The sequence below is a fragment of the Myxocyprinus asiaticus genome, chromosome 24 (genome assembly GCF_019703515.2).
Source record: "Myxocyprinus asiaticus isolate MX2 ecotype Aquarium Trade chromosome 24, UBuf_Myxa_2, whole genome shotgun sequence".
Taxonomy (NCBI): domain Eukaryota; kingdom Metazoa; phylum Chordata; class Actinopteri; order Cypriniformes; family Catostomidae; genus Myxocyprinus; species Myxocyprinus asiaticus.
Window position 1 is genome coordinate 26,828,281 of NC_059367.1, and position 27,393 is coordinate 26,855,673.

The following is a 27,393-nucleotide window of genomic DNA, read 5'->3' on the forward strand; positions in this document are numbered from 1 at the left end:
TGACACGGCGTCTAAAAAACGCGGGGCAGCGGTCAAAGTCGTCCGTCCAGCGCATGTTTACGACGAAAAATAATTGAAAAACTGAGCGGACGGACGCAAAAACATGTTCTGTGTGAACACCCCATGCACATGAAGAGTGATTTTTAATCAGAACCTTTATGGTAGCCTACATATTTTTGTGATCTTTTCAGATAGTATAACATTTATGTATAAATTAGGAACGACATAATAGATGGTGTCGCGTTTTAAAATATATAAGAAATACGCAGTGGCCTAATGCCCCAATCTAAGCACGAAGTGAAGATCTATGAGATCTACGAGAATAAGTAGCTGTTCTGGTAACTTTCTGTTTGTTTTCACTTATAATATAGAATTATGTCTATAATGATTTTGTGAATATGCGAATTAAATGAATGGATGTATAAATGTAAAGTGCAAGTAAAAGCACATTAGAAACCAAGTGGTATGTTGCACTAATAATATGTCCATTAGGTGGTGCTGTTGACAGTAAAATTTGAACTAGTTAGGTTCAGAACTGGACATCATAGGTACCCATTGGGAATAATCCACATACTGAAATCCAACACATCTCACCCCCACCACTACAACACAGAACAATCCTGACAGTACAGTCAACAAAAACGAGTTAGTGTGTCTCTGTCAAAGCATGGGTCTGCTTAATGGTAGGATCCAAGGGGACTCTTAAGGTCGATTCACATCCTGCTCAGCTCTTGGGGCTAGTGTTGTTAACTATGCCATTACAGACTTGGACCCCTTCTCCGTACGTGCATTCACTGTCATGTAATGTGTTCCTAAAGAAAATCCCAAAAGAGGTGAGAGAGAAATACTTTGACAAACTCTCAAACCTCATGCCACAAATTTCCAGTTCCGCAGAAACGGATCACAATGCAGGTGTTACTTTTATTTACGCAACAATTAAGCAAATGTTGCAGCAAAATTCATTTCTGAGCTGCACACACTCAGAAACCAATCACTACTTTGATCAACATAATCAAGTTGTAGCTATCTATGTACATCTTTTACAGCAGGCTATTCTTTTTTATGTTTATTAATGTATTGTTAAATGTTTATTTTATTTGTATATTATATTGCATATTGTTCTTATTTTATTTTCATTCTATTTTATTGTTATTTATTACTGCTTAAGTATTATTATTCTCATTTTGTCATTACTTGTTGTGTGTATTGATGCTTTGGCAACATTGTATGCAAACACAATTATGCCAATAAAGTAAAAAAAACAATCTTCATTCTGTTTGCCACTAATATGCTTTCTTCTCGATCTGTGATGTACGCATAAATATACACACACTAAGAAAATACCCTGGCTAAGATAATCTTTTTTTTTTTTTTTTTAAGATAACAGGCTACTTGTATTTTAGCCATCACTGATGTGCAGGTTTGTACAGAGCTTAATATTCTCTTTGGTGACATAGTATTTAAAAAAATAATAATAATAATAATAATAGTGTTTTTATATATTATCTGAAAAATTCATATAAGTGAAATTAATTTTCTTCTCTTACAGGCCAAGTGTGAAAAAAAAAAAAAAATAGGTAGAAATGGAATATAGTTCCCTGTGAAACATATAACAAATAGAAAGGCATTTGCAATTGGCTTTAGACCACAGTAAATAAACAATAAATACAGAGAGTAATAAATGCAACACGGTGTAAATAGAGCAGCGATGGATACATTGCATGGGTCTACTACACTTAAAATAGAGTAGGGAGTGAATGGCTATAGATAGTGTTGGTAAAATTGGAACTTAGAAACCTGCTCACATTGACTTATTTTCCCTAAAACAAGGTATGGATCTGTAACAGTCAAAACATACAGTATGTTTGCTTGTGTAGTTAATGAACAAGCAGTGTCAGCGAGCACTCTAAGCACTCAGAAATGACCAAAGTAACCATAACAGAATAACAGTAGAAAGCAACTTCATCTGCCATGTCTGTTTATTTTATTTTATTTTATTTTTTTAATAATCACTGATTAGTACCACATTTCACATTCACAAAAATGTAAATCTGCTTCAAACAGCAGACCGGTGGATTTTTTCCATTAAATTTTCATATGTTTCATCATTTGACATAGTGCTTTAGAGTGTAAACATCCATTGCTTCGCTGAAAATGCATTTACCCAGATGATGGCCCTTTCCAAAGGCCAAATGTTGCTTTGAACAGCTACTTACCATCAATTAAAAGCAGAATGTTTTATTTACATCAGAGAAGAGTAGAAATGGAGAACAAGAGAAAATGAGAAATGGAAAACACAAATTCTTTGTGGCCCATGCAATGTACACCCAACATGCTTCATGACACAGGCTATATTGTGCTGGAATTGCAATCAAATACAAAGAGAGTGCATTTGTAAATATAGCTGCATTAAATAATATTTTGGGATCATGTGAATCTGTGAGCTCGATATAGCCAATAAGAGATGGTAAAGGGACCGGAATGAGGTGCCAGTGTGCCAGACATGCACATTGCTTAGCAGAGGTAACTCCACCATTCTATGCTGCCCTCGTTTGTCAGTATTAGATTAGAATAGATGGTTTTCCTCTAAACAGGAGAGCCAAAAGTTGATAAGAAAGGTAAAGTCAATCCTCAAGATGTTACTGTATAGAATTGCATTACTATCTTCAGGATCATGTAGCCTAATCACTGTTGCTTTGAACTTATTAGCTATAATAATAATTATTTATCTGGTTCATGTTTATACTCACATTACACTATGTAACACAATTTTGGTTTCTGGGTAGTAAGTGTTATTTCCTAATTGCTTATGACTCAAAAGTATAGCAAATGTCTATTATTCCCCACAAACTTTGCTTTTGTGACCAGGACAGTGAAATTTTGAAATTTACCTATTTCCAATGAGAAAATGGGCGAATTTGTGTCTTTTTGTTCACAAAGTCAGAAAAAAACAACATATGAATCCAAATTAACATGAATTTATACTAAAGTAATACAAAAGCAAAGGCAAAGATAGCAGGGAAACTTGGTAAAATCGCCTTGGAGACCCATCAGGAATGCCACCATTTTGAAGTCTCCTATGACCTCCCAGCCATACTCATCATACTTCAAGGCGTCCAGCAAGGTCTTGATGCTGTTGTAATCCTCTTTGAGGTGCACCATGAGTGAGCCAGGGGAAGAGACGGGTACTTGTTACCATTATGGAGCAGCACGGCTTTGAGGCTCCTGGATGAGCTGTGAATGAAGAGGCGCTACTCATTCTGGTTACAGGCGATGCCGATTGCCTCGAACAGACTGGTCACATTGTGGCAGAAGCAGAGCCCATCTTGACAGGTGAAGAAGCTGGAAAAAGATTGGAAACACTTCCTCTGATCTGCGACTTGCACACTTTCATCCAACGAGTTCCACTGCTTAAGCCTAGACGTCAAAAGCTCCGCATTGGACTTGGTGAGACCAAGATCTCTAATCAAGTCGGTGAGGTCTTTTTGGTTGGGGTAGTATGGGTTTCTCTCCTCAGCTCCACCTCTGAAATTGTCATCTGGATCTACAACGTCTTCCTCGCTTCCAAGCAACAATTGTCCATCTTACCTTCCAGAGTTTTTTTTTTTTTTGCAGTGCTCGCAGTTGAAATGAGGTGTCCAGTGTTTGCCTTGATCCCTAACAGGCATGCCGAAATATGCCTTGTAGGCCTCACACATCTTAGCGGATGCTTCCACAGAGTACTTTTTCGCTCTTGTCTCGATAAATTGGCCGCAGACATAGCAAAATGCGTCTGCCGGATGCTTGCAGCCTCTTGATGCCATCTCAGAAAAATGCAGATATGTATCCACTTAGGCAGCTGGAACTAAACTGAACTGGTGGGCTTAAGGCCCCTGTTTTTATACTACTATTTATATGACTGGAAAACGTTCTAGAAGTTACTCCATGTTTACTCAGCACTGAATCTATCTGGAATGTTCTGGAAAATAGGTAAATTTCAAAATATCACTGTCCTGGTCACAAAAGCAAAGTTTGTGGGGAATAATAGCCATTTTCTATACTTTTGAGGCATAAGCAATTAGAAAATAACACTTACTACCCAGGAACAAAAAAACAAAAAAAAAACAAATGATTTTATCACAAAGCTGCTTGTGCCTTACTAAAAACCATCTATCGGTCTGAGAGAGAGAGAGAGAGAGAGAGAGAGAGAGAGAGAGAGAGAGAGAGAGAGAGAGAGAGAGAGAGAGAGAGAGAGAGAGAGAGAGACCATAACCAATACCCACACAGGAAATTAGGGGCGGGTTGCATAAAAGTTTTAGACTCGGGGCCAAACATGAGTTTTGCCCACCCAATCAAACATTTGGGAAACGGTTTAAATAATAATAATAATAATAAAAAAATAATTAAAAAAAAAAAAAATATATATATATATATATATATATATATATATATATATATATATATATATATATATATAATTTATTTATTTTATTTATTTATTTTTTCTGCATTGGTTAAAAGCAATATGGGGGCGGGCTGTGTGTTGCAAACATTGAGGGTGGGCTGTAGACTGCCTATCCAATTACAAAACAGCACCCAAATGTGTAGCGTTTTTCTAATTTTGTCATTGGCCGAAAGCAACGACACACTGAAGAAGCGGCTGCTGCAATACAGAGAGTCCGAGATGTTACGCGAGCGAGAACAATAATAAGATATTTTTTGTGCAATGTATAGGTTTTTAGTGCCCTTATAGAAGCCTGGTGCTGTCTCAATGTGCAGTGACCATGTGGCTGCTGTTAATGTATCACAGGCTCCCTCTTATCAAATATATCCCTCTCCCTTCACATCAACTACCCGAAATCGCGCTGCGGATGTTCGTGAAGTACTGGACCTGAATTATAAAGTAGAGGTCTGTGCGGAATGGATTTTTCAGTCCCACTCACGTAAGATTCTGTCCCTTCTATCATAGGCTATTTTTATTACAATTCCCATCCGAAAAAAAAAAAAAAACTGGTAGAGAGAGAGAGAGAAAACACGTTAACACTAACATTGTCAAATATCTGATTGACCTTTGGTTGGTTGCTTTCAAAGTTTTGTTTGTACCTTTCTATAATAAAGCGTTAACATCCATAGCACTAAGGGACGAGGAAGAATTTGAATGAATCAACCCTGCGCCTGTAAATCGTTAATTTTTTTGTTGCTCTTGCGCAATAGACGGATAACACGAATACCACTCTGTACCTTAATACATGAAATCAATCTATTTTATTTTTTAATAGATTTATATTTATGTTTTGCGGGAGTCACACGGGTAATTTCTTCCTCCCGTTCCCGCGCAAACATCATCTCGCGCGCACCTGCACTCATTAATTAGAACTGTTGCAGGACGCGTGTGCTTCTGTTTTCCCTGTTGTTAATTCGGTGTCGATGAGAGATTCTGTTTGTCTCCGTGCCTTTTACTCTTATACATCTTTTTACAGCGCTGTGATAGTTTTTTGTTTATTGTTTGTCATTGCTTTTTAAACTACTCAATTTTTGCCATGAAAATAACCTTTGGTGCTTACATGGAATTACTTTCCATCCATCCATCCATCCAAATTCCTGTGTTCCCTAAATTACTTTTCACACATAGTTTCGTTGGTAAAGGGTAAAAATATCAATACCCTTTGCTACCCTACAAAGGCCATACTCATTAACTAACATTGAAACTGAGAAAAATGGCTTGAATTATTTTTATGTGGATTTTGTTGTTACTGCATTTTCACACAATGGTTTCTCTGAACTTCAGCATATTAGACAAACCCGTCTTCACCGGACAGATCATAAGAGACCTGTTCCCGTCAGAACTCAGTTTTGCATTTTGCCTTTGTAGGGCAGTATCATTGCTTATTACATTTCTGTTAAACATCATTTCATATTTTAATTACTTCTTTAAGCAGTGCCCATCTGTGTCAAATTTTAGGATCTTAATCTTATGTTATTGATCTCTCCATCTAATATATTTCCTTTCACTCCATCCTTATTTTCCTCCTTGATATTATTTCTCTCCACGCCATCCTTGCATTCGTGGGGACTCTAATTTGTCTTTGTAATTTGCTTTAAGGTTGTAATTCTAATTGATCTAAAAGTGTATTGCTTTATTTTGTCTCTTAGTAATACTTCAATCTTATGAGTCATCAAATTTATTTGTATAGTGCTTTTCACAACAGCTGTTGTTTCAAAGCAGCTGTACATAAAATTATACTATAACAGAAAATGAATGAATACAATGCTAGTATTAGTTATGTTTAGAAATAGTAGTGGTTAAAATTGTATAATAAAGTGTGTATGATTATTTACAATGTTTATCAGTTTATTTATTTCAATATATTTTTTAATATGGGGAAAAAAGTGTAAAATATTGTTATATTGGGTCTTATGATCTTAACAATTACACCATGTTATGCCAATTAAAGACATTAAATTAGAAGTCTGAGTAACCTCTCCCCATCCCAAATGCCCACCTATGACATCCCCCAGCCAACCCTAGCATAGCTTTCAGAAGCTGGGCCTGTTTAAACTACTATTTTGGTCTTAACTTCAGTTTGTTGCATAAAAAATTTGATCGATCTAATTTAAGACCAAAATGTAAGACAGCACACCACTAGGCTAACTTTTGTTTCTATTCTATGTTGCCATGGAAAATAACTGTCAGCTGAGCCAGTGGGGGCTTCAGAGGGCTGAAAGGGGCTTGAGTTGAGACTTTAACAAAATGTGTTGTGTTTTTTATTATTTGGGTTAAAATCACTAAATGTGTTCATTAGAATAAATTTTGAAGCATTATAATTCTCTAATAAGCAAATATTTTCAACGAATGAAAACTGTATTGAGCGTCCACAGTTGGCCATTTTCTTTAAGCTGTTCAGTGTCTTACTTTTCCCACAATGCAATGTGAACTAGACTGTGAATTAGACTGTCAATATAAGACAACTGTGAGCTTGTTTTATGCAGCAGGCTTTCTTTGACGTCTTTAGCTAGTCAGACTAATTGTTAGACGAAGTCTTAAGTTAATGTTTATGCAACCGGCACCACGTTAAACTGCTTCATAAATCAGAAATGAAAAAAAAAGTATTTTAACTCATTTTGTCTTGAGTGCTGGGTAGTCTTTATAGTTGTCAATTATTTAAGTTTTTGTAAAAACATTTCAATGTTTTTTAGAGGACTGTCAATAGCTTTTGTATTTGTAGTATTCCAATATTGCCATTACACTGATCAGCCACAACATTAAAACCACCTGCCTAATATTGTGTAGGTCCTCCTTGTGCCGCCAAAACAGCACCAACCTGCATCTCAGAATAGCATTCTGAGATGCTATTCTGCTCACCACAATTGTACAGAGTAAAAATCTGAGTAAATTCTAGAGACTGTTGTGTGTGAAAATCCCAGGAGATCAGCAGTTACAGAAATATTCAAACCAGCCCGTCTGGCACCAACAATCATCCATGTGATTATCTAATTAGCCAATCGTGTGGCAGCAGTGCAGTGCATAAAATCACGCAGATACGGGTCAGGAGCTTCAGTTAATGTTCACATCAACCATCAGAATGGGGAAAAAAAATTTGATCTCTGTGATTTGGACTGTGGCGTGATTGTTGGTGCCAGATGGGCTGGTTTGAGTATTTCTGTAACTGCTGATCTCCTGGGATTTTCACACACAACAGTCACACTCATATTCTATAATTCTGATTTAATGTGAATGGGATCTACGCTAATATTATTCTATTTGTTTCCCTGTCTTAACTTCAGGATACATATCCTGAGGTTACCAGAGCCTGCCAGACCCAGCTCTGGTACCTGATGTCCGACTCCCACTACTATGTGTTGCTGAGTGAGGACGACTAACTGCAACCTGCGTCAGCCAGATGTCACTTCAGTCTACTATGATGGATTTCACTGAGGATGAACTGATGCCAGCTCCAACTGTAAGACATGGTATACTTCACTGGCCACTGCCTGAAACCTGGACTTAAGATGGACTGCACTGGAAATGAACTGCAACAAGCTTCCAGTTGAACTGCAATGCACCTCACTGACCTCTGCCTGCATCACCTCGGTGAAAGTATGGACTATACTCTTAAAATGGAATACATAATGTAGATAATTAATTGAGTTAAGTGCCTTGCTCAAGGACACAATGGTGGTGGCTGTGGGAATTGAACCAGTTATGTGCTTTAGCCCACCACGCCACCACCACACTAATTACCAACTAAAGCCTTCATCCACCAAATAACAAAGGACAATTTATCTGTGTTCACTTCTGCAGTTAATTCATTATGGACTTCAAAGTCTTTAGTCATTAATCTTACAGTTTATACAAAATATTTTTACATTGGCCCCTAACACTTAGTTTACTAATTTTAAACCATGACTTGTACTAAATATAAATAACTAATATTGCCATGTTTAGCCAGAGAGGAACTGGCCCCCACAGTGAGCCTGGTTTCCCTCAAGGTTATTTTTCTCCATTAACCAACATCTTATGGAGTTTTGTGTTTTCCTTGTGACATTTGCCTTTAGCCTGCTCACTGGTGGTCTAAACAGGCCTAAAAATATTATTTATTTATTTTAAGGCACAATTTACAATCAAGGTTTTTTTATTTGTATCAAACTGCACAATTATGACTGTTAAAGCATCATTTTCTGTAAAGCTGCTTTGAAATGATGTACACGTGTGTTGTGAAAAGTGCTATACAAATACAGTAGGCTAAATGACTGACTGGCTAATCAGTACCAAATAACATTTCATTAGTAATCTACCCAATACTGGTTACTTACCCTACCCTCTGAAATTTTTCTTGACATACTTAATGTTAGGTTTTAATACAGAAATGTGCTTAAAAGTGGAAAAGAGAACGAAGTTAAATTGATGCACAATTTCTTGAGTTAAAAACATTTTTTATTAGCCGCTTTGATTTGTGAGTAAAGTCCATTCTCCAAGCTTAAGGAACTCAGGGGTTAATGGCAGCGGTGAATTGAGTTTGTCTTGCCTCTGGAAAGACCGCGAGAATAGTCCCGTCAGAATGAACGCACTGTCGGTTACAGACGCCCAGAGAGTGGCGGAGGCAATCCAAACACACCCTCAGAGAGGAGCGAGCTATCTTGTTCATCACTAAAAAACGGAGACACCACTATCCTAAAGCGAAGCGGTCGGTGAGTGTCATATCATTTTGACTTTCATTCAACATTGCGTTAAAAGACACTGGAGAATGGTACTGAGCAGTGTGACACGTAGCTTGATGGCAAGCTGCCCATTCGCCATGCCAGTTAGAGTTTCTATGGATACACCGAGTCAATTATTTAATTTATCAGCTGAAAGTTGCAACAAAAGTGAAAGTGTTTCGGAAACATGAAGCATGCTCTGTTCTTTCATTCCTGTAGAGATAATGTCGTTTACAGTCTGTCAAAATGTGCCTAAAATAGGCTATTAACGTTTTGATAAGTGTAATCGTGTAAACATGTAATTTCGTCAAAAAAGCCAGTTACTGTTCAGTCAAATCTCTTCAGTGTGATAGCAATCCTTCCGAAAATTTACCATGGTATAGTTTCCGCCATGCGTACTGTTACTACTGTAAAATAATAAATTAACATGCGTTGTCCTTCAAACAGTATAATAATGTTTCTGTCAGTTTGTTTACTTTTTTATTTTTAATGATGAAACATTAGATAGCAAATTAAGTTACCTTAATATTTTATTGTATTTTATATCGATAATTCTAATTATGATATTTTGATGTTAAAGTGGTTTTCATGGTACTTTTTGTTATAGAATGTAGATGTATATGAATGTATATTTTACATATAACTGAGGTTGTACCATGGTATTCAGTGTTAACATACTGTGTTATTAACAGTAGACTATATAGAGGCCTGGCATGACAGTATTAACGTTTTTAGTTTTCAGATAGACTGTCAGAATATTAACAATTGTGTTACATAGTTAGTAATTATAGTGGTAGATGCATTTAAAACAGCATAGGCATATTGTCATTTTAAACACCATTATGTGATTACACCTGTACCACTCTAATACAGGACAAGGTATACCATATTATCTGTGGACATGATACCATGGTAAGAACAAGAGTAATACAGCTACAGGTTTTTATAACTATGACAATGACACCTGATGTATTAAGAACTAATTTTACATGCATGATGTAAACAACATTCTTAACAAAAAAATGAAAAAAGGCAAGTTCCTCCATATCAAGAATTTCATATACATATTTCTTGTTTAACAGAATTGAAGATGCAAAAATAATTTCATATAGTTTAAAGTTGATACTGCAGTATAGCTATAGATGTTTTCTCTCTCATTTCTGCATCCAGCTAGAAGATTGTACCAGCATGTTATGGCATTTGCAGGCAGTTAACTCACAGTGCATATGGAGTTGAAAGTGATTGCAGCAGATGGAAGGAGGTTATTAGCTTTGGTGCTCAGCGTTGCAATGAGTCCGTAATGTAATATTTGACCTCATGGCTTGTTTTGAATTGCATGGGCAAGATAATTTTATTTGAACTATTTTTGTGTTCTGGGCCTTGATTATAACATTTTTCCCAGAATGTTTTTCTGGATACTGGTAGCAAGATCAGAGGATGTTAAGCCGGGTTCACACTGTATGATTTTAAGAGATTTCTCTCGTCATAGGGCAAAATCGGCAGTCTTTGATCAGCCATGTTGACCTATATACACCATGTTCAATGACCAAATAGATGAATCTTAGGCTGCGTTTACACCGCAAGGCTTAATGCACAGATCCGATCTTTTGACCGTATCTGATTTTTTTTTTTTTTTTGTCTCGCCTGTTACATCAAAGACACGACTTGTATCTGATGTCTGTGTTTACAATAATCTCCCGCCCAAACTCGAATGATTCCATTGCTGATCGCTTTCACTTATGAGCACCACGGTTCACCTTCGGGTTTTGAATGGCCCTGTGCTATTTCATATTTTCAGAAGTAGGCAAAATTTCATATGATTGCAATTAATTAGGAAAAAAGGCAAAAGCGACTTTTTATTGCTGCCATGGTAAGCACGCCTTTAATGATTTCAACATCGGTGAGACAAGAATTGTGCCTAAGACCTAGAAATCAGGAGTGGTGGGACCAAGTCCACATGTTTGACGACAGGGAGTGGGTTCAAAATTTCCACCTCAACGAGAGTACCTTTGAGTTTCTGAGTGAGCGCCTAAAGGCACGTATGCTTCATAAGGACACGCCGTTAAGAAAAGCCAAGGGAAATCGAATATACATGTTTAGACGTAGGTCAAATATCCAGATATCAGATATGTATCTGATTTAAAACCACATTTGGAAGTGGCTCAGATTGGATGCGAAAAAAATCCAATCCCGTGCAGATTTTTCTATATACACGTGTGCAACAATATCTGGTCTGTACCTCCAGTGAAGTTCTGGCAATCTCAAATATTTTGCGTCGCAGTCGCGCAGTGTGACTGCTTCTACTTTGGCCAGTTGAGAGAAAAAACCCAGTCAGCGCTCAATCGGGATGACTGGGATCAAAGTCTTTGTTACAATGTGTATTATAGTAATCGCACAATCTGACATAATGACTCACAGTGCGCCATGGCTGTACACAAGATGTCACTGGGACCATATCCTAAAATCAGACAAGCAAATGTACAGTGTGCAACAGGCTTTATCCATACCAAATGGTTCAGAAAATCTATTTTATTTATTCTTTAATGAATGGTGATTTATCGCAGAGACTCAAATAGAGCAAATAAAGATACATTTGTGTCTGTTGGAAGGGCAAGTAAACAAGCAAACTCTATAGCCCAAAATAGAATCTTCTGACTACTTGAAATATGATTTGACTAATTTAGTTTGATTCAGGTTCTGAGGATATCGATCCACTTGCTGTGTTGGCAAGAGCACAGTGTATTGTGCCAGCTGTACATAAGCACTGGGAGAAAATCATTCTCATGAAAGTCCAGTGTGAGACATCTGCATGGAGAATGTGTAGTCTGCAATTCTCCTGGCCAGTGCTCATTTCTCAGTGGCTCTATCAAGATTGCTGGATTAAAGGCACTTATCTTTCAATGCATTCTAGCCTTGTTGCTGTTTGTGCCCACAGTGTTTAGAGGTATCTCTGGACAACCAGACCTGGGCAAACAGGAGTTGCTGCTTTAAACTACAGAGGTGAGGAAGAACAGGCCAGGAGATAAGCAAGCAGCAGTCTGTGGTCAGTGGTTCCCCTGGCCAGTGCTCATTTCTCATTGGCTCTATCAATATTGTTGGATTAAAGGAATTTATCTTTCAGTGAATTCTAACCTTGTTGCTATGTGTCCCCACAGTGTTTAGAGGTATCTCTGGACAACCAGACCTGGGCAAACAGGAGTTGCTGCTTTAAACTACAGAGTTAAGGAAGAACAGGCCTGCAGATAAGCAAACAGCAGTTACTTGGGGAGATTGAATGTCCTGTGTCTGCATTGGAGAGGCTGCAGTAAGGCATAAGAAAGAGAGCCATCAGCAGACTGTGACAATTAAATATTGGTTACCTATGGGTTCATCATATTGTCAGTGTTGGCGAATGTGAGCAGCCCTATACACTGCATCTAGATAATAGAAGTGACCTTCATCCAGCCTCTCTCTTTCTATCTTTATAATATTTGCACTCAAAAATACCTCATTAATGCTACCATATATCCTGTCATCTGCTACCAGAAACACTGATTTGGGCATCTCGGAGTGCACAACGTAAGAAATCAACAAGGACCAAGCCTGCACTTTTCATTAAGTTTACCAAACCCCTTATCTTAGCTGCCAAGTTGACAAGAACAAGGAATCTCCTTTAAGAGTCACTCAGAGCTAACAAGGTAGAAGCAGTGAGGGAGTAAAAAGAGGGAGAGAAAAAGAGAAGAGGGAGGGTGGGAGGAGAAGCAGAGTGAATTGGCGCTCAAGTGTGAGCGAGTGAGCAAACAGAAAGCTGTGAGTATCTACTGTAACCAATGGCGCTCTGATAAGACATTTCAAAGCCACGCTTTCCTACTGAAGAATCCAACGAAAGAGAGGATCAGAGCCTTATGCTTAAGCAAACGGACAAACAAATGGCCTTTTATTTGAGGAGCAACAGTTCAAATGGACTCTTCTGAGACAACCATAATTGAAGACGAATTGCTATGAGACCTACTGGACAAGAGGGATCATAATAGTGACTTTATAGTTATTACAACTGCCTTGAAAGTCCAAAGGAGAGCAGAAGAGGAATATTTGTAATGGATGGATTTCCTTGGGGTTGTTGTCAGTGCTGATCCATCACTTTGTTGGTGTGCTTGGGTCTCTGTCTGTGATTTGCCCCCATATACTGCCTGAAGGGAAAGCGAGCTGGTGAGTGGACTGGAACAAGTCAGTCTCACACTGGACCACTTGAGCTTTCTGGAGGAGGACAGAGTTAAGTGGAGAGTACAGTATGGGGAAGTCAAACAGCAAGCTCAAACCAGAGGTGGTGGAGGAACTGACCAGGAAGACGTACTGTAAGTAATGACACTTTTTAACTCTATGCAAGAAACGCTTTTTTTTTTTTTTTTATACACTCTCATTGTGTGACTGCTATGCCTTTCATAGTGTTAATTTTCTCTTCATGTTAATCAGCATTACTGTTTGCTTTCCTTTTGTTGATTTTTATTTTTATTTTTATCTTTTGAATAAAAAGCCATGTTGGCTATTAAACCCCATTATTTATTTATTTGTTTTCTGTCTGGGTCCAGCAGATGTACTAATTTAGAGATGAGAAATATACTGTTTGAAAACAAGTATGGAGTAGAACAGAAAATACAAGATGCAGCTCATACATAAAAAAAAACATACATATTTTCACAAGAAATCACAATTCCCACAGCATCACAAATTGTGATTAGCAGAAGTCTGGAAGGGGTCCTAATCAGCATGTTTTAAAAGTCCTCCAATTGGTACACAAGCTTTATGAATATGCAAATTGGCAGGTCTTGAGATCTGCAATCAGGCTGGTGGTTGCCTAGAGAGATATCTGAAAGTGGCTTGCTCTCTGCCAGTGAAGCAGATTGGGTTTCCATGGATGCGTAGGCTATATACAGTATGTAAACACATTAAGTCTCAATTCTAAAAGTAGTGCAGTATAATGACAACAGTGTCTTCAAATCCTAAGCACACAATTCACTGTAGATCATCATGTAACCATTCTGGATTCTTTTTATTGACTATTACCTTTGAAATTAATTGCAGTGAACTAAGAAGGCCTTACATGAAAAAATAAATAAATAAATAAATAAAAGTATACAAAACATTTTGTTTGGTTTAAGCTGTTTTTTTTTTAGCAGGGTAAGCCAGAAAATAACATTTCTCTTTTAAACAGAAGGGATTTAATTAAACTGAGCTCTGGGGACTTCTCTTCAAATTTTGCGCAGCTTCGTTTAATATTTCTCTGCCAGTATAGACTAACCTCATAATAATAATTTTAGCATATTGATACTTATTAGTGTTGGTAGGACTTGAAAGGATAACGATTATTATATGCTGTGCAGCTGCACACTTATGTAATTTTGTTTGTATGTGACTAGTTACATTAGCTGTACTAATATGCACAGAAAAACAATTAACTTGGCTGCTGCTCTGCAGTAAAAGATGATTTAGGAGACCTAAGATAAAAAATTTTTTTCCAGAAATCATCATAATTGAAAACCAACCAAGGCTGTGTGAGTAAATAGTGTCTATGTTAATAAGCAGTGCATACAGTAAAGTGGGCAGTGCTAGTTTGAATTCATCCTTTGGTTTCTGCTGCGTGTTGGGCTCTGTGGTTGGCGCTCAATGGAAAGGCGCTGGGCAGGAAATTGCAGCATGCAGGAAAATGTGGCTCAGTGCTGGGATGTGCTCCATTGCCCTGTCATTCTTGCCCTGCCTCTCTTAGTCTCACAGTCTCCCCTCTCAGTTTCTTTCTTTCTTTCTTTTAGTGACTCTCTCCCATTTAATTATCTCTCTGTGAGCATGGAATGGAATACTGTAATTAAGGCCTTATCAGCTCTGATGAGCAAGGAAGGACATTGCATTTCTCTTTCTAACCATGTACCCCTCTTACCGACCCCTCTTTTTCCTCTTTTGTTTTTTTTCCCCCCTCATCCCCGTTTGTAGCCTTTATCAGTTTCTCTTACTTTTGTTCCACCACGTCTTTCAACTCTCTGTGAGCTCAAGCCCATAGCTTTGTCCATATACATTTGAGTTAAGTTTAATCAATATCACACAAGCAAGAGTGCTGTTGTACTGATACTGAATATCAGCATAGTGCTAATTCTGTTGCAGACATCACAGGTAATCACAGCAGTGCTGAAATTCATTAAAGCAGCATAAGAGTGTAATATTTCTTAGGTTTTAGCAAGAACATATTTCATATTGATTAACTTAAGACAAAATATGGCGAGTTATTTTGTCTATTTTTGCTTCGCCAACAAAAATAGTACCAAAAAAACTGTATCATCCATTTAATGTAACCAGCTCAAAGACTTACCTGTCTGGAAGGCTGTGAACACAGACAAGAGGAGTGCAATAGCAAAATGTTCCAGTGCTGTTTTCCGAAATATCAGCACTCTTAAAACACACTTGTCCAATCAAATTAGAGGACTAAAACTAACTTTTGTATAAAAATAAATGTTCCATAAACACTGAAAAAGTGGTATCCTGCAATTGTTACCTCAAGGATCTATTTCAACTTGAACTAACCCCTAAAATTTGTTGGGCTGTTTTAGTCAGATTAAATAACATGACTTGAATAAAACCAATTAATCCAGATGCTACAACATAAAGCACATTTTAGGTTACCTGCCAAAGTTTTGATCTAATTAACTGGTTAGATTCAAGGAAAAAAATGATTTAACATAAGTGAATCAACCTGACTAAATTAGGTTACACCAATTTATTCAGGTTTAAGGGTTAGATCAAGTAGAAATAGCTCCTTAAGGGAAAAATTTCAGGTAATCACATTTAAGTGTATAATATCTTTATTGTATCATATTTTAAGGCATTTAAACATGATTTCAATTTAAATATAGCTTCTTTGTCTCTCTGCATTGCAATCTCTCACATCAAAGTGGCTTTTGATTCAATCTAAACATATTTTGCATAAGTTTATAGCAATTTAAGGACAGCTTAACTTGCTTTTATGCTGTGGAGGCTTGCTGCTGCAAGTGTTTATTACTCTTGAGTGGGCTACATGATTGAGTTTTTTTACGTGGTGAGTATACAGGGAAGCCTGTGTGAATACAGACTGGATTTTTAATGTAGGCAGAAGACACTCTTTCCTCAGTTTTTCATTCTTCCAGGCAGGCCTTGATCAAAAGCTCCCCAATCAGCACACTGCCTCGCCTATTCACTGTGAAGATTAGCAATGGCATTTAACTAAAAATATGAGACTTTGTCTTCTGTCTGGTTATGTAACATTGGCTGATGGCATTTTCATTTTAATCGTGGTCATATCTCTGGATATTGATTGAATGAGAGCTACTGTAGCAGCTCTAGAGTGAATTTTAGCCTCAAAGTGGAATAGCATCATGCATTGGAGGCCTGAATGATTTAATGAGGCGAATTCAAACAAAAGGCTATATAGCACTGCCAGTTCAGTGCCAGGCAGCTCTCATTTCACTAATGTGTTAAGTAATAGGCCCCAATGGCAATTTCGTTTGGAGGGATCCCTATCCGCTTGGAGCAGTGGAACTTTTGCCCTTTCAGTTACTTTCACATTTAGAGGATTTGCATACAATTGACATTTTTGGTTCCCTTTAGAACATTAGCGGCCATATAGAGAACATTAGCGGCCATATAGTCCGAATGAAATAGCCATTTCTCTTTTCCAGTATGAGAATGTGAACTCTGAATTGCCCACAGTTATTGTGCTGTGAGTAACTGTCTTAAGTATGTCTGGAGGAGCCAGTCATTTCCCTCTGTCACACTTTTCTAAAGCATTTTTTCCCAAAGCTTGAAACACAAATGATTTGTTTATCTCCACCAGAACAATCCACAATGACTTCCTGTGCCTTTGCAATGAGGCATCAGAGTCTCTGAAAAGATCTTGCTACTGTGTGGTTTCCAAGCAATTAGAGGTACAAAAAGAGCTTGGCTGCAGAAACAGAAAAAGTCATTCATTAAATGTAAGGAGGGTAGTGTGAGTGATTTAGATATTAAACAAGAAGCCATCACAAATCCCTATGATTTCCTAATGTTTAATACATAACCTGATGCATTTATGCATATTGAACATGCAAATGTTTGATTTAATTTTATAAGTAGGCTTTGCTACAGTATGTGCATTGCCAGTGTCACTTTTTAACTTCTTTGAGAATGCTAGGGTAACAATAAACTCAGCTGAGGTTGATATTTTGCAGCTTTAGTTTACAAGGAAAGATGCAAAACTCTAAAAACAATGAGGAAAATTAAGAAACAGGACTTACCAAATGTTACAGCAAAATAAAAGCAAGAGATGGCAAGCAGCTAAAGACACAGGATGGTCTACACCCACTGAATGTGTCCAAAACCAGAAACATGCTCCCTTCTCAGACAGTTTCCGGAGGTATGTAGACAAGGCTTGTCCGAAACCAATGTTTGCTTAACATCCTGCATACTAAGATGCCTCCATCTGGTTGATTTTTTTTTTTGTAGGCAGCATAAATACATCCTTTGCAGCCTGTAATATATGACAATCCTATGCGGTTTAGCGGGTGGTTGAAAGAATAAAAATGCATTTTGAAAGAGCAGTTGAAAGAAGTATATTAATTTATTTCAATATATCCATTTTATTTGACTTGTTTTTATATTTCTTGCAAAAAATAAGCATTGTAGTTATTAATATTTGCTTAATTATCGCTACAGCACCATCACTATTTGAAAAAGTAATTTTTGATCAAATCTATAGAGGCCCCATTTCCAGCAGCCATCACTCCAACACCTTATCCTTGAGTAATCATGCTAAATTGCTAGTTTGGTACTAGAAAATCACTTGCCATCATATCAAACACAGCTGAAAGCTATTTGGTTTGTTAAATGAAGCTTAACATTGTTTTTGAGTTGCCACAGTATGCAATAGACTGGCATGTCTTAAGGTCAATATTAGTTCAAAAATGGCAAAAAAGAAACAGCTTTCTCTAGAAACTCAGTCAATCATTGTTTTGAGGAATGAAGGCTAAAAAGGCTGAAATTGCCAAAAAAAATTTAATACAATGGTGACAGTCTTCAAAGTCAAAGGACAACTGGCTCTAACAAGGACAGAAAGAGATGTGTAAGGCCCAGATGTACAACTAAACAAGAGGATAGGTACATCAGAGTCTCTAGTTTGAGAAATTGACGCCTCACATGTCCTCAGCTGACAGCTTCATTGAATTCTACCCGCTCAACACCAGTTTCATGTACAACAGTAAAGAGAAGACTCAGGGGTGCAGGGTTTATGGGAAGAATTGCAAAGAAAAAGCCACTTTTAAAACAGAAAAACAAAAAGAAAAGGTTAGAGTGGGCAAAGAAACACAGACATTGGACAACAGATAATTGGAAAAGAGTGTTATGGATCTTAACCCCATTGAGCTTTTGTGGGATCAGCTAGACTGTAAGGTGCGTGAGAAGTGCCAGACAAGACAGCCACATCAATGGCAAGTGCTACAGTAAGCGTGGGGTGAAATGTCACCTGAGTATCTGGACAAACTGACAGCTAGAATGCCAAGGATCTGCAAAGCTGTCATTGCTGCACGTGGAGGATGTTTGATGAGAACTCTTTAAAGTAGTTTAAGTTCTGATTTTTTTTTATTTTTATTTTTTTTATTGTAATAGTAAATGTTCATGCTATTAATGTCTGGACAATACATTATGATCAGTTGAATGCCACTTTGGTGAATAAAAGTACCAATTTCTTTCCATAAGTGCAAAATCTGTACATTATTCTAAACGTTTGGCTGCCAGTGTATCTTTATACAAAAATGCTGTCTTACTGTCATGGACTGACTGGGCAGAGAGGATAAAATGTAGTTGTCTTTGGTTTCAAAAATAGCTACTGACAGACTGCACACAATTACGACAGGGTAAAATGAACAAAGTAATGACGAGTTAGAAACAATAATTTCAAAATAAAAAAGACATGACCAAAAACAAGAAACAAAACAAAGATATCTATAAACACTATAGACGTTTCATTGGGTGTCATTTAAAGATCATTTTAAAGGGAGACTGCACAAAAAACAAAACAAAAAAAAATTCTGTCATTTTCTACTCTCCTTTAACATACATTCTAAACCTGTATGACTTTCTTATGGGGTACTTAAAAGGAGAAAATCACAGGCCGCCTTTTCAATACAATTGCAGTGGATAGTGCCTCACTTTAGAGCTTAAAAAAGGACACAAAATGATCATAAAAGGAATCCATGTGACCCCTTGTGTCATATCCTAAGTGTTAGAATGGAGGCATACAAGGTTTTGGTGAGAAACAACCTAAAAGTAATTTTTCAGAGAAAATCTTGACATCTATTGCACGTTCATGAGTGCTATGAGAGAAGCTGTTTCACAGTGGCTTGCGAGTTCGTCTGAGAACACATATCCTTTAATGTTCCACATAAAGGCTGGTTTACACCACATGATTTTAAGACTAGTTGACTCCATTCTGCAGATTTTTGGCCAGTCTGAGTTGACAGATTTCACAGAAAATCTGATTTTCAGAAAAACTCTGATTTCTTACCCTAAGAATCTAGATAGAGAATATAAAACATGATTGATCTTTTAGTGCAGACTACAAAGGAATTATCATAGTGTATAATGCTCCACTACTTGAATATGAAGTCATGTGGTGAGCAGCCAATGAAAATCAAGCACGCAGAGCCATGAAGCTAAAAAAATATATATACACCGATTAGCCACAACATTAAAACCACCTGCTATTCTTCTCACCACAATTGTACCGGGCTGGGCGGGATGGGCTCAGTGGGCGACCCGGCTCATCCCTTTGCTGTCCGGGGAATCCCAGTTTGCAGCACAACAACTGCCGGCAGCTAATCTCCTGGTCTACAGTGACCTGAAGAAGACCATCCTGCAGCGGGTCGGCTGGAGCCCAGAGCAATACCAACAAGTATTCCTCATGATGAAGCTGGAAGGATCTGGCCGCCCGTTCGCCTTCTCTCAGCCAGAGCCCAGAGCAATACCAACAAGTATTCCTCACGATGAAGCTGGAAGGATCTGGCCGCCTGTTCGCCTTCTCTCAGCGGCTCCATGATACCTGTCGGAAATGGCTGCTGGCGGGGGACCGTGAGGTCGAGGGAGTGGTCGACCAAGTGGTGCTGGAACAACTGATCCGCCGGCTTCCAGAAGGGATGGCGGAATGGGTCCAGTGCCATCGCCCGGCGTCGCTGGAGGAAGCGGTCCAGTTGGCGGAGGACCATATGGTGGCATGCCCAAGGGCGGAAGAGCCCTCTCCCTCTCTCTCTCCTCCCCCTGTGTTTCCTCCCATCTCTTCCCACTCCTCCCTCCCCTCTCACTCTGTCCTCTCTACAGGCCCTGTTCCTGCACCCTGGAGGCATTGAAACCCGCCGCCAAAGCCGGTTCCTTGCTTGCACCGGTTTGTCCCTTTCCCGGCCACTTCAGTGCCTTCACGCTCTCCCCCTCAGGCGGATGTATCTGCCCCCTCAAGTGCAGTCGTAGTGCCTGGGCTGGCCTGCTGGCGTTGTGGGAATCCGTAACACTTCCGGGATCAGTGTTCTGTGATGGAGCTGGGGACTGTAGTCCGGATCCCCGACGCTCCACAGGCTGCCCCCGATCGGGCTGGAGGGTACAGAGTCAAGGGGAGTACACACCAAGCCTTGGTGGACATGGGTTGTAATCAGACCACTATCCACCAATGCTTGGTTTAACATGAGGCTTTGGGCACAGCTAAAAGGGTGAGGGTGAAGTGTGTACATGGGGATATTCACAACTACCCTGTGGTGACCCTTGTTATTAAATTTCGGTGAACAAAGCATAGAGTGGAGGCCACGGTTAGTTCCCGCCTCACCCATCTGCTGATTCTGGGAACAAATTGGCTGGAATTCAAAAATGTGTTAATGGGAGTGTGTGCGGATGGGTCCTGCACAAAAGCTGTGAGATATGCGATGCTTTGGCAGGGGAGGCGCAGCCGGGGCCATCTTCGTCAACTCCACGTCATGGTGACGTAAGGCGGTGAGAGGCTGAAGCCCCTCTCATCATCAGGGGGTTTCCCAAAGGGGATTTCCCTCTGGAGCAGTCGAGAGACGAAACCCTCAGGCACACCTTCGACCAAGTGACAGTTATTGATGGTCAACAACTCCAGCCGAACATCATGCTTTCATATTCGTATTCTGCAATAATAAAGGAGCGGTTGTATAGAGTGACGCAGGATGCTCGAACAAAGGAAGATACAACCCAGCTCTTAATACTACAGAGCCGCCGGGAAATGTTGTTCCAGGCGGCTCATTATAATCTGATGGCGGGTCACTTAGGGGAGAGGAAAACACTGAACCGACTAATAGCCCGTTTTTATTGGCCGGGCATTGGCGGCGATGTTCGCAGGTGGTGTGCAGCATGCCACGAATGTCAGCTGGTGAATACACCGGCCACCCCAAAAGCGCCATTGCGCCCCCTTCCGCTGATCGAGGTCCCCTTTGAGAGAATTGGCATGGACCTCGTCAGGCCATTGGAATGGTCAGCATGTGGACATCACTTTGTATTAGTCCTGGTGGACTATGCAACGCGATATCCGGAAGCAGTGCCTCTACGCAACATCTCAGCATGCAGTGGTGAGGATTCTGAAAGAAATCCTCACTGATCAAGGCACAACATTTATGTCACGGACACTCCACAAGCTTTATGAATTGTTGGGTATTAAGTCGATCCGCACCAGTGTTTACCATCCACAAACAGATAGCCTGGTGGAGCGATTTAACAAACCCTTAAAAACATGATTAGTAAGTTCGTGCACGAGGATGCTAGAAATTGGGACAAATGGCTCGATCCCCTGTTATTCACAGTATGAGAGGTCCTGCAAGCCTCCACTGGGTTTTCCCCATTCGAGCTGCTGTATTGGGAGGAGGGACCTTCAACCAGTAAGAATGAAATTCAATACGTTCTTGATCTTAGAGCAAAACTCCACACTTTGGGGCAACTAACCAGGAGAATTTGCTCCATGCTTAGGAACGTCAAAGTCAACTGTATAACGGGAGCTCAGTTGCGGAAATTTGCACTGGGAGACAAAGTGCTTGTATTACTCCCCACATCGGGCTCCAAATTACTCGCCAAGTGGCAAGGACCATTTGAGGTCACACAACAAGTTAAAATGAACCGATAGAGGGGGTGCACCTCAACCTCCTGAAATTATGGAGGGAGGCGGTCCCTGTGATGTTGGCTATGGTAGTTCTGGAGAGGGCGGAGCTCGGGCCGGAGGTGAATACAAAACCCAATCATATCACCCCGGTCACTTGCGGAGACCACCTCTCACTGTGTCAAGTCGCAGAGGTTGCCAAGTTGCAACAGGAGTTTGCAGACGTGTTTTCTCCTCTGCCGGGTCATACAAACCTCATCCAGCACCATATCGAGACCGAGCTTGGGGTGGTGGTACGTAGTCGTCCCTACTGATTGCCCGAGCACAAAAATAAAATTGTTCGGGAAGATTTGGATGCAAAGCTCGATATGGGGGTAATAGAAGAATCCCACAGCAATTGGTCCAGCCCGGTTGTTCTAGTTCCTAAGAGTGATGGGTGTGTGCAGTTCTGTGTGGATTATAGAAAAGTTAACGCGGTGTCTAAATTTGATGCCTACCCAATGCCTTACGTTGATGAGTTGCTCGATCGGTTGGGCACTGCTTGATTTTATTCGATATTGGATTTGACAAAGGGTTATTGGCAGATCCCCTTGACACCAATATCCTGTGAAAAAACGGCCTTCTCCACACCATTTGGATTACACCAATTTGTGACGCTTCCTTTCGGTTTGTTTGTGGCCCCGACTACATTTCAGTGTCTCATGGACCAAATCCTCAGACCGCTTTTGGCTTACGCTGCTGCCTATTTAGATGATAAATAGGTATATGCAGCATCTGAGGGCGGTTCTGTGGTCGCTGTGATGGGCGGGACCCCAAGAAGTGCACGATTGGATGGGTGGAGGTATGGTATCTGGGGCTCCACTTGGGCCACGGGCAGGTGCGTCTCCAAATTGACAAGACTGCGGCGATTGCGACCTGCCTGAGGCCCAAAACCAAAAAGGGGGTGAGACAGTTCCTGGGGCTGGCTGGCTATTATAGGAGGTTTGTGGCTAATTATTCGGACGTCACCAGCCCGCTGACTGATCTCACTAAAAAGGGAGCTCCAGACCCGGTCCAGTGGATGGAGCAGTGTCAACAGGCATTTACACAAGTGAAAGCTGCACTTTGTGGGGGGCTGCTTTTACATTCACCCGATTTCTCTCTCCCTTTTGTCTTACAGACGGACGCTTCAGACAGAGCGCTGGGGGTGGTGCTCTCACAGGTGGTGTAGGGGGTGGAGCGCCCGGTGCTGTACATTAGACACAAGCTCTTGCTGAGGGAGACTAAGTACAGCACCGTTGAAAAGGAGTGTCTTGCCATCAAATGGGCGGTACTCATTCTCCATTACTACTTGCTGGGGCGGGCCTTCACTCTCTGTTCAGACCATGCCCCACTCCAGTGGCTCCACCGCATGAAGGATACCAATGCGCAGATCACCCATTGGTATCTGGCTCTTCAGCCATTTAAGTTCAAGGTGGTCCACAGACCGGGAGCACAGATGGCTGTTGCCAACTTCCTTTCCAGAAATGGGGGGAGTGGTAGACAGGCCGGATGTATCCCTGGCCTGAGTCGGGCGATGGGGTTATGTGGCAGCGGGGCCGTGGTCGAGCATCCGCCCGGAGAGAGAGAAAGCGGTAAGGGTGCATACACCTAGGCTAGATTGTGATTAACACCTGTTTCTAATTGTAGTGTGCTTCGGGAGAGCGGTATAAAAGGACCATGCCACCGACAAGAAGCAGAGAGAGTCATGGACAAGAGACCTTATTGTGAAGCTGATGAGTTATGTTGTGAAACTGATGAATTATTATTGTGAAGCTGATGAGTTATTGAGAAGCTGTAAATTGCTGGAGTATATTAATTAAAGCCTTACTTGTGAAGAAACCGCTCTCCTGTGTCCTCCTGCTGTGAAGGTCCTTTACACCTATTCAAGAGAATATCGTGATCTATTGTGTAAAAGGCAGCACTAAGATCTAAAAGCATTAGAAGTGAAATGCAGCCGTGATCAGATGATAAGTGCAAGTCATTAGTAACTCTGATAAGTGAAGTCTCTGTACTGTGGTGTGGCCTGAATCCAAACTGAAATTGTTCATATATACTGTTTCTCTGTAGAAATGAACATAATTGGAAGGATACTACATTTTCTAGTAATTTCGACATAAACAGGAGACTATACTATTAAGAAGAGGGTCTGAAATTACAGGGAGTACCTCTTTTAAGAGCTTAGTTGTTATTGGATCTAACATACATGTTGTGGCTTTTGATGTTTCAATAAGTTTTGTTAGCTCTTCAGACATATGACAGCGAAGGATTGAAGTTGCACGTGAGGAAAATAAAGACACACTATTTTCAGAGGTACTGTGACAGATGATTGCATAATTCCAATTTTATTTCTGATTATTTCAATTTGATCAGAAATTCATGAAGTCATTACTATTGTGCTGTGACAGAATATCTGGTTCAGTTGAAGCTTTATTCCTAACCAGTTTAGCCACAGTACTGAACAAACACCTAGGATTGTTGTGGTTATTTTCTATGAGTTTGCTAAAATATGCTGACCTGGCAGATTTAGTTCCTGTCTGTAGCTACAGACACCATTTTCCAAGATGCTTTCTTGAGAGTATGAGTGTGATCATTGTACCATGGTGCGTGGCTTTTTTCTTTAATTTTCTTTAATCGAAGGGGGACGACACTATCAAGAGTACTTGAGAAGACTATATTTATATTTTCTGTTATTTCATCAAGTTCTTCTAGACTTTGTGGCTTACTGAGTCTATGAGATAGATCTCCAAGATTATTAGTGAAGCTATCTTTAGTGGTCGAAAAAATGTTCTACCTAAACAATAGCATGGTGTAGATTGAGTAACATTAGCTGATCGCAGAATACAAGAGACGGGGTAATGATCTGAGATGTCATCGCTCTGCGGTAGATTTTCTATAATATCAACATCAACTCCATATGGCAGAATTAAATCTAGCATATGATTTTGGCAATGAGTTGGTCCTGTCACATTTTGTCTGACTCCAAGCAAGTTGAGAATATTGATAAATGCTAATCCCAACTGGTTAGAGAGGGCTATCAACTGGTCAGCCGGGGCCAGTAGCCTCGGACCTTGAGCCGCAAGAACAAAATCGATCTGCATTCCCACCATTGTGCCAATAGCCTCTCAGTGTTGCCCTAAAACCCACCCTTAATACACTGCCCTGGTGCCAACGTCACACACAACCCGCCCATTTCAAAAGCAAGAGGAAAGCTCAAGCTGAGGTGTCAGACTCTAGAGACTAGCTAGCCCTCGAAATGAACACAGATTTGTACTGTGCCCAAATTTTTTATTTTTTTTTACCAAACCTGTATTGTTTGTTGTGCGCTGGATACACAACTTGGCAAGTTCGGCGACGATATACTTAATCATGTCTTCGTTTCGGCAGACGCCGTCAATCATGTGTTGCACATTTTCATCAGCCCAAATAGTCAGAAGAGCCCTGATTTCATCTACTGACCAGTACTGATGATTCTCCGTTCTCCGTTGATCTGTTGAGGTAAGCTGATACCTAGATATGAAAAATTGGGAAATGAGAATCTTGGTACTGACCTTCTGATCTGTCTCTGCTTTTGACATTGACCCCGCCTCAACCCCAATTGGCCTTCTTTGGCCCAAGGGTAATCGGTGGGCCAAAGGCACTTGGGAAGCCCCCGAGGAAGCCCCAAGGAGGCACGATGAAGTCCTGGAAGTGACAGTGGGAACGCAACTGGCCCTGGCATGCACTAGCACACCGTCATTTGGCCTAATAGTGGATCCGCGGCCAATGCCATTATTGAATTTTGGGTTGGGTGCAAAAATTCTCATGCCTTCATTGCCTGTTTTTTAAGCAGAGGCCCAAGGTGTCCAAGTTTTATCTTGTTACTTTGTTGTCTCTTAATCTCTGTTTCTGTCTTAGTCTCTCTTTCTCTCTTTCCCTCCCTCATTTTTTTTCCTCAGAAATGGAGCACAACATTCCCAAAGGAGGTTTTAATAAGACTTAGGAAGACAGACACTGTCTCACTCACATGCTTTTTTTGTCTCAGTGACAAGACTCCCTACTGTGAATCAGCTGTATTTCACTGTTGATGCCTTTCCAGGTTATCAACAAATCATCAATTCCCACACCACTAGACAAATATGACAGTGACAGTAGAATTAGATGTAGGCTTTATTTATTTTCATGAATGTTTCCAGGAATGAAAGATCAAAACTAAACCCATGCTGCATGTTGATGGCTACAGGTTGTTGGGTACTTTTTTCGGCCATTGTAACCAAGCTTCAAAGTTACTTCTGTTTCCCAGCAACAATAAAACCGCATTCAAACTGTGTCTAAGTGCTTGGGTTGTGTGGGTACTGTTTCATGTAGCCTACTCCTTATACAGTCATTTTTACCTAAAATGACATCTGTTGTGTGAGAGGAAATTGTTTTTGTTTTGGCAATTAAAAGCAAAATACCTGCTCAGTTTATAAGATTGCCCACGTCTGTACTCACTGGGTCAAATTGCAAGTTCCAAAGTAATAGGATGCCCAGGGAGAACAGGAGGATTATGCTGATTGAACGAATTCTACCTCAGTTCCAGTTGTACAGATTGTAAGAAACTGTAACGAAATGATAAAACATGCAACATGGTGTTTTGTGTATGTACCAAATATCATGTTGTATCAACATGTGTCTTTGCCCATATTCAGCTCTAGTTTTTGTCCTCATGTGAAAGGACAGATAACCATACTTACTGATTTGTTTGGAGACGACTCTTGGGGTCTAGTTGAGAAAGCTTCCTCTTAGAATGTATAGATAAGATGCAAGTAATGCACTGAAAATACATCATAGGGGATCAGTAACTTTTGTCTTTGTCATCTTGGACTTACATTGACACCTAGCTTGGATGCCGCATAATTTAAAATCAATAGTTTTCAGTTTCAGATGCTATTGTAGAAATTTAGTATTCATTACTTTTATCAATGAGTGAAAGTGTCAAATAACAGGACGGTTACTGAGATTAAATGAGTAGTATTCGGCTGGTCATGTTATTCTAACATGGCAACCCTGTGTGTGGACCCTCTCCATGTAGAATAAAACAGCTTTTATAAGGT

The 27,393-nt window shown here is 39.9% G+C and overlaps 1 protein-coding gene across 3 annotated transcripts in view; it reads left to right on the forward strand.

Moving 5' to 3' along the window:
- The first annotated feature begins 9,036 nt into the window (after positions 1-9,036).
- The window catches only part of ncs1b (neuronal calcium sensor 1b), a 51,721-nt gene continuing 33,364 nt past the window's right edge, over positions 9,037-27,393 (forward strand). The window contains exons 1-3 of one of the 3 annotated variants that reach the window (XM_051654066.1): positions 9,037-9,168; positions 12,113-12,220; positions 12,333-13,511. In XM_051654066.1, the coding sequence (XP_051510026.1) occupies positions 13,448-13,511 (64 nt within the window). In that variant the 5' untranslated portion in view covers positions 9,037-9,168; positions 12,113-12,220; positions 12,333-13,447. The remainder of the gene's footprint in view (positions 9,169-12,112; positions 12,221-12,332; positions 13,512-27,393) is intronic. The other 2 variants (XM_051654068.1, XM_051654069.1) reach the window with 2 other exon arrangements.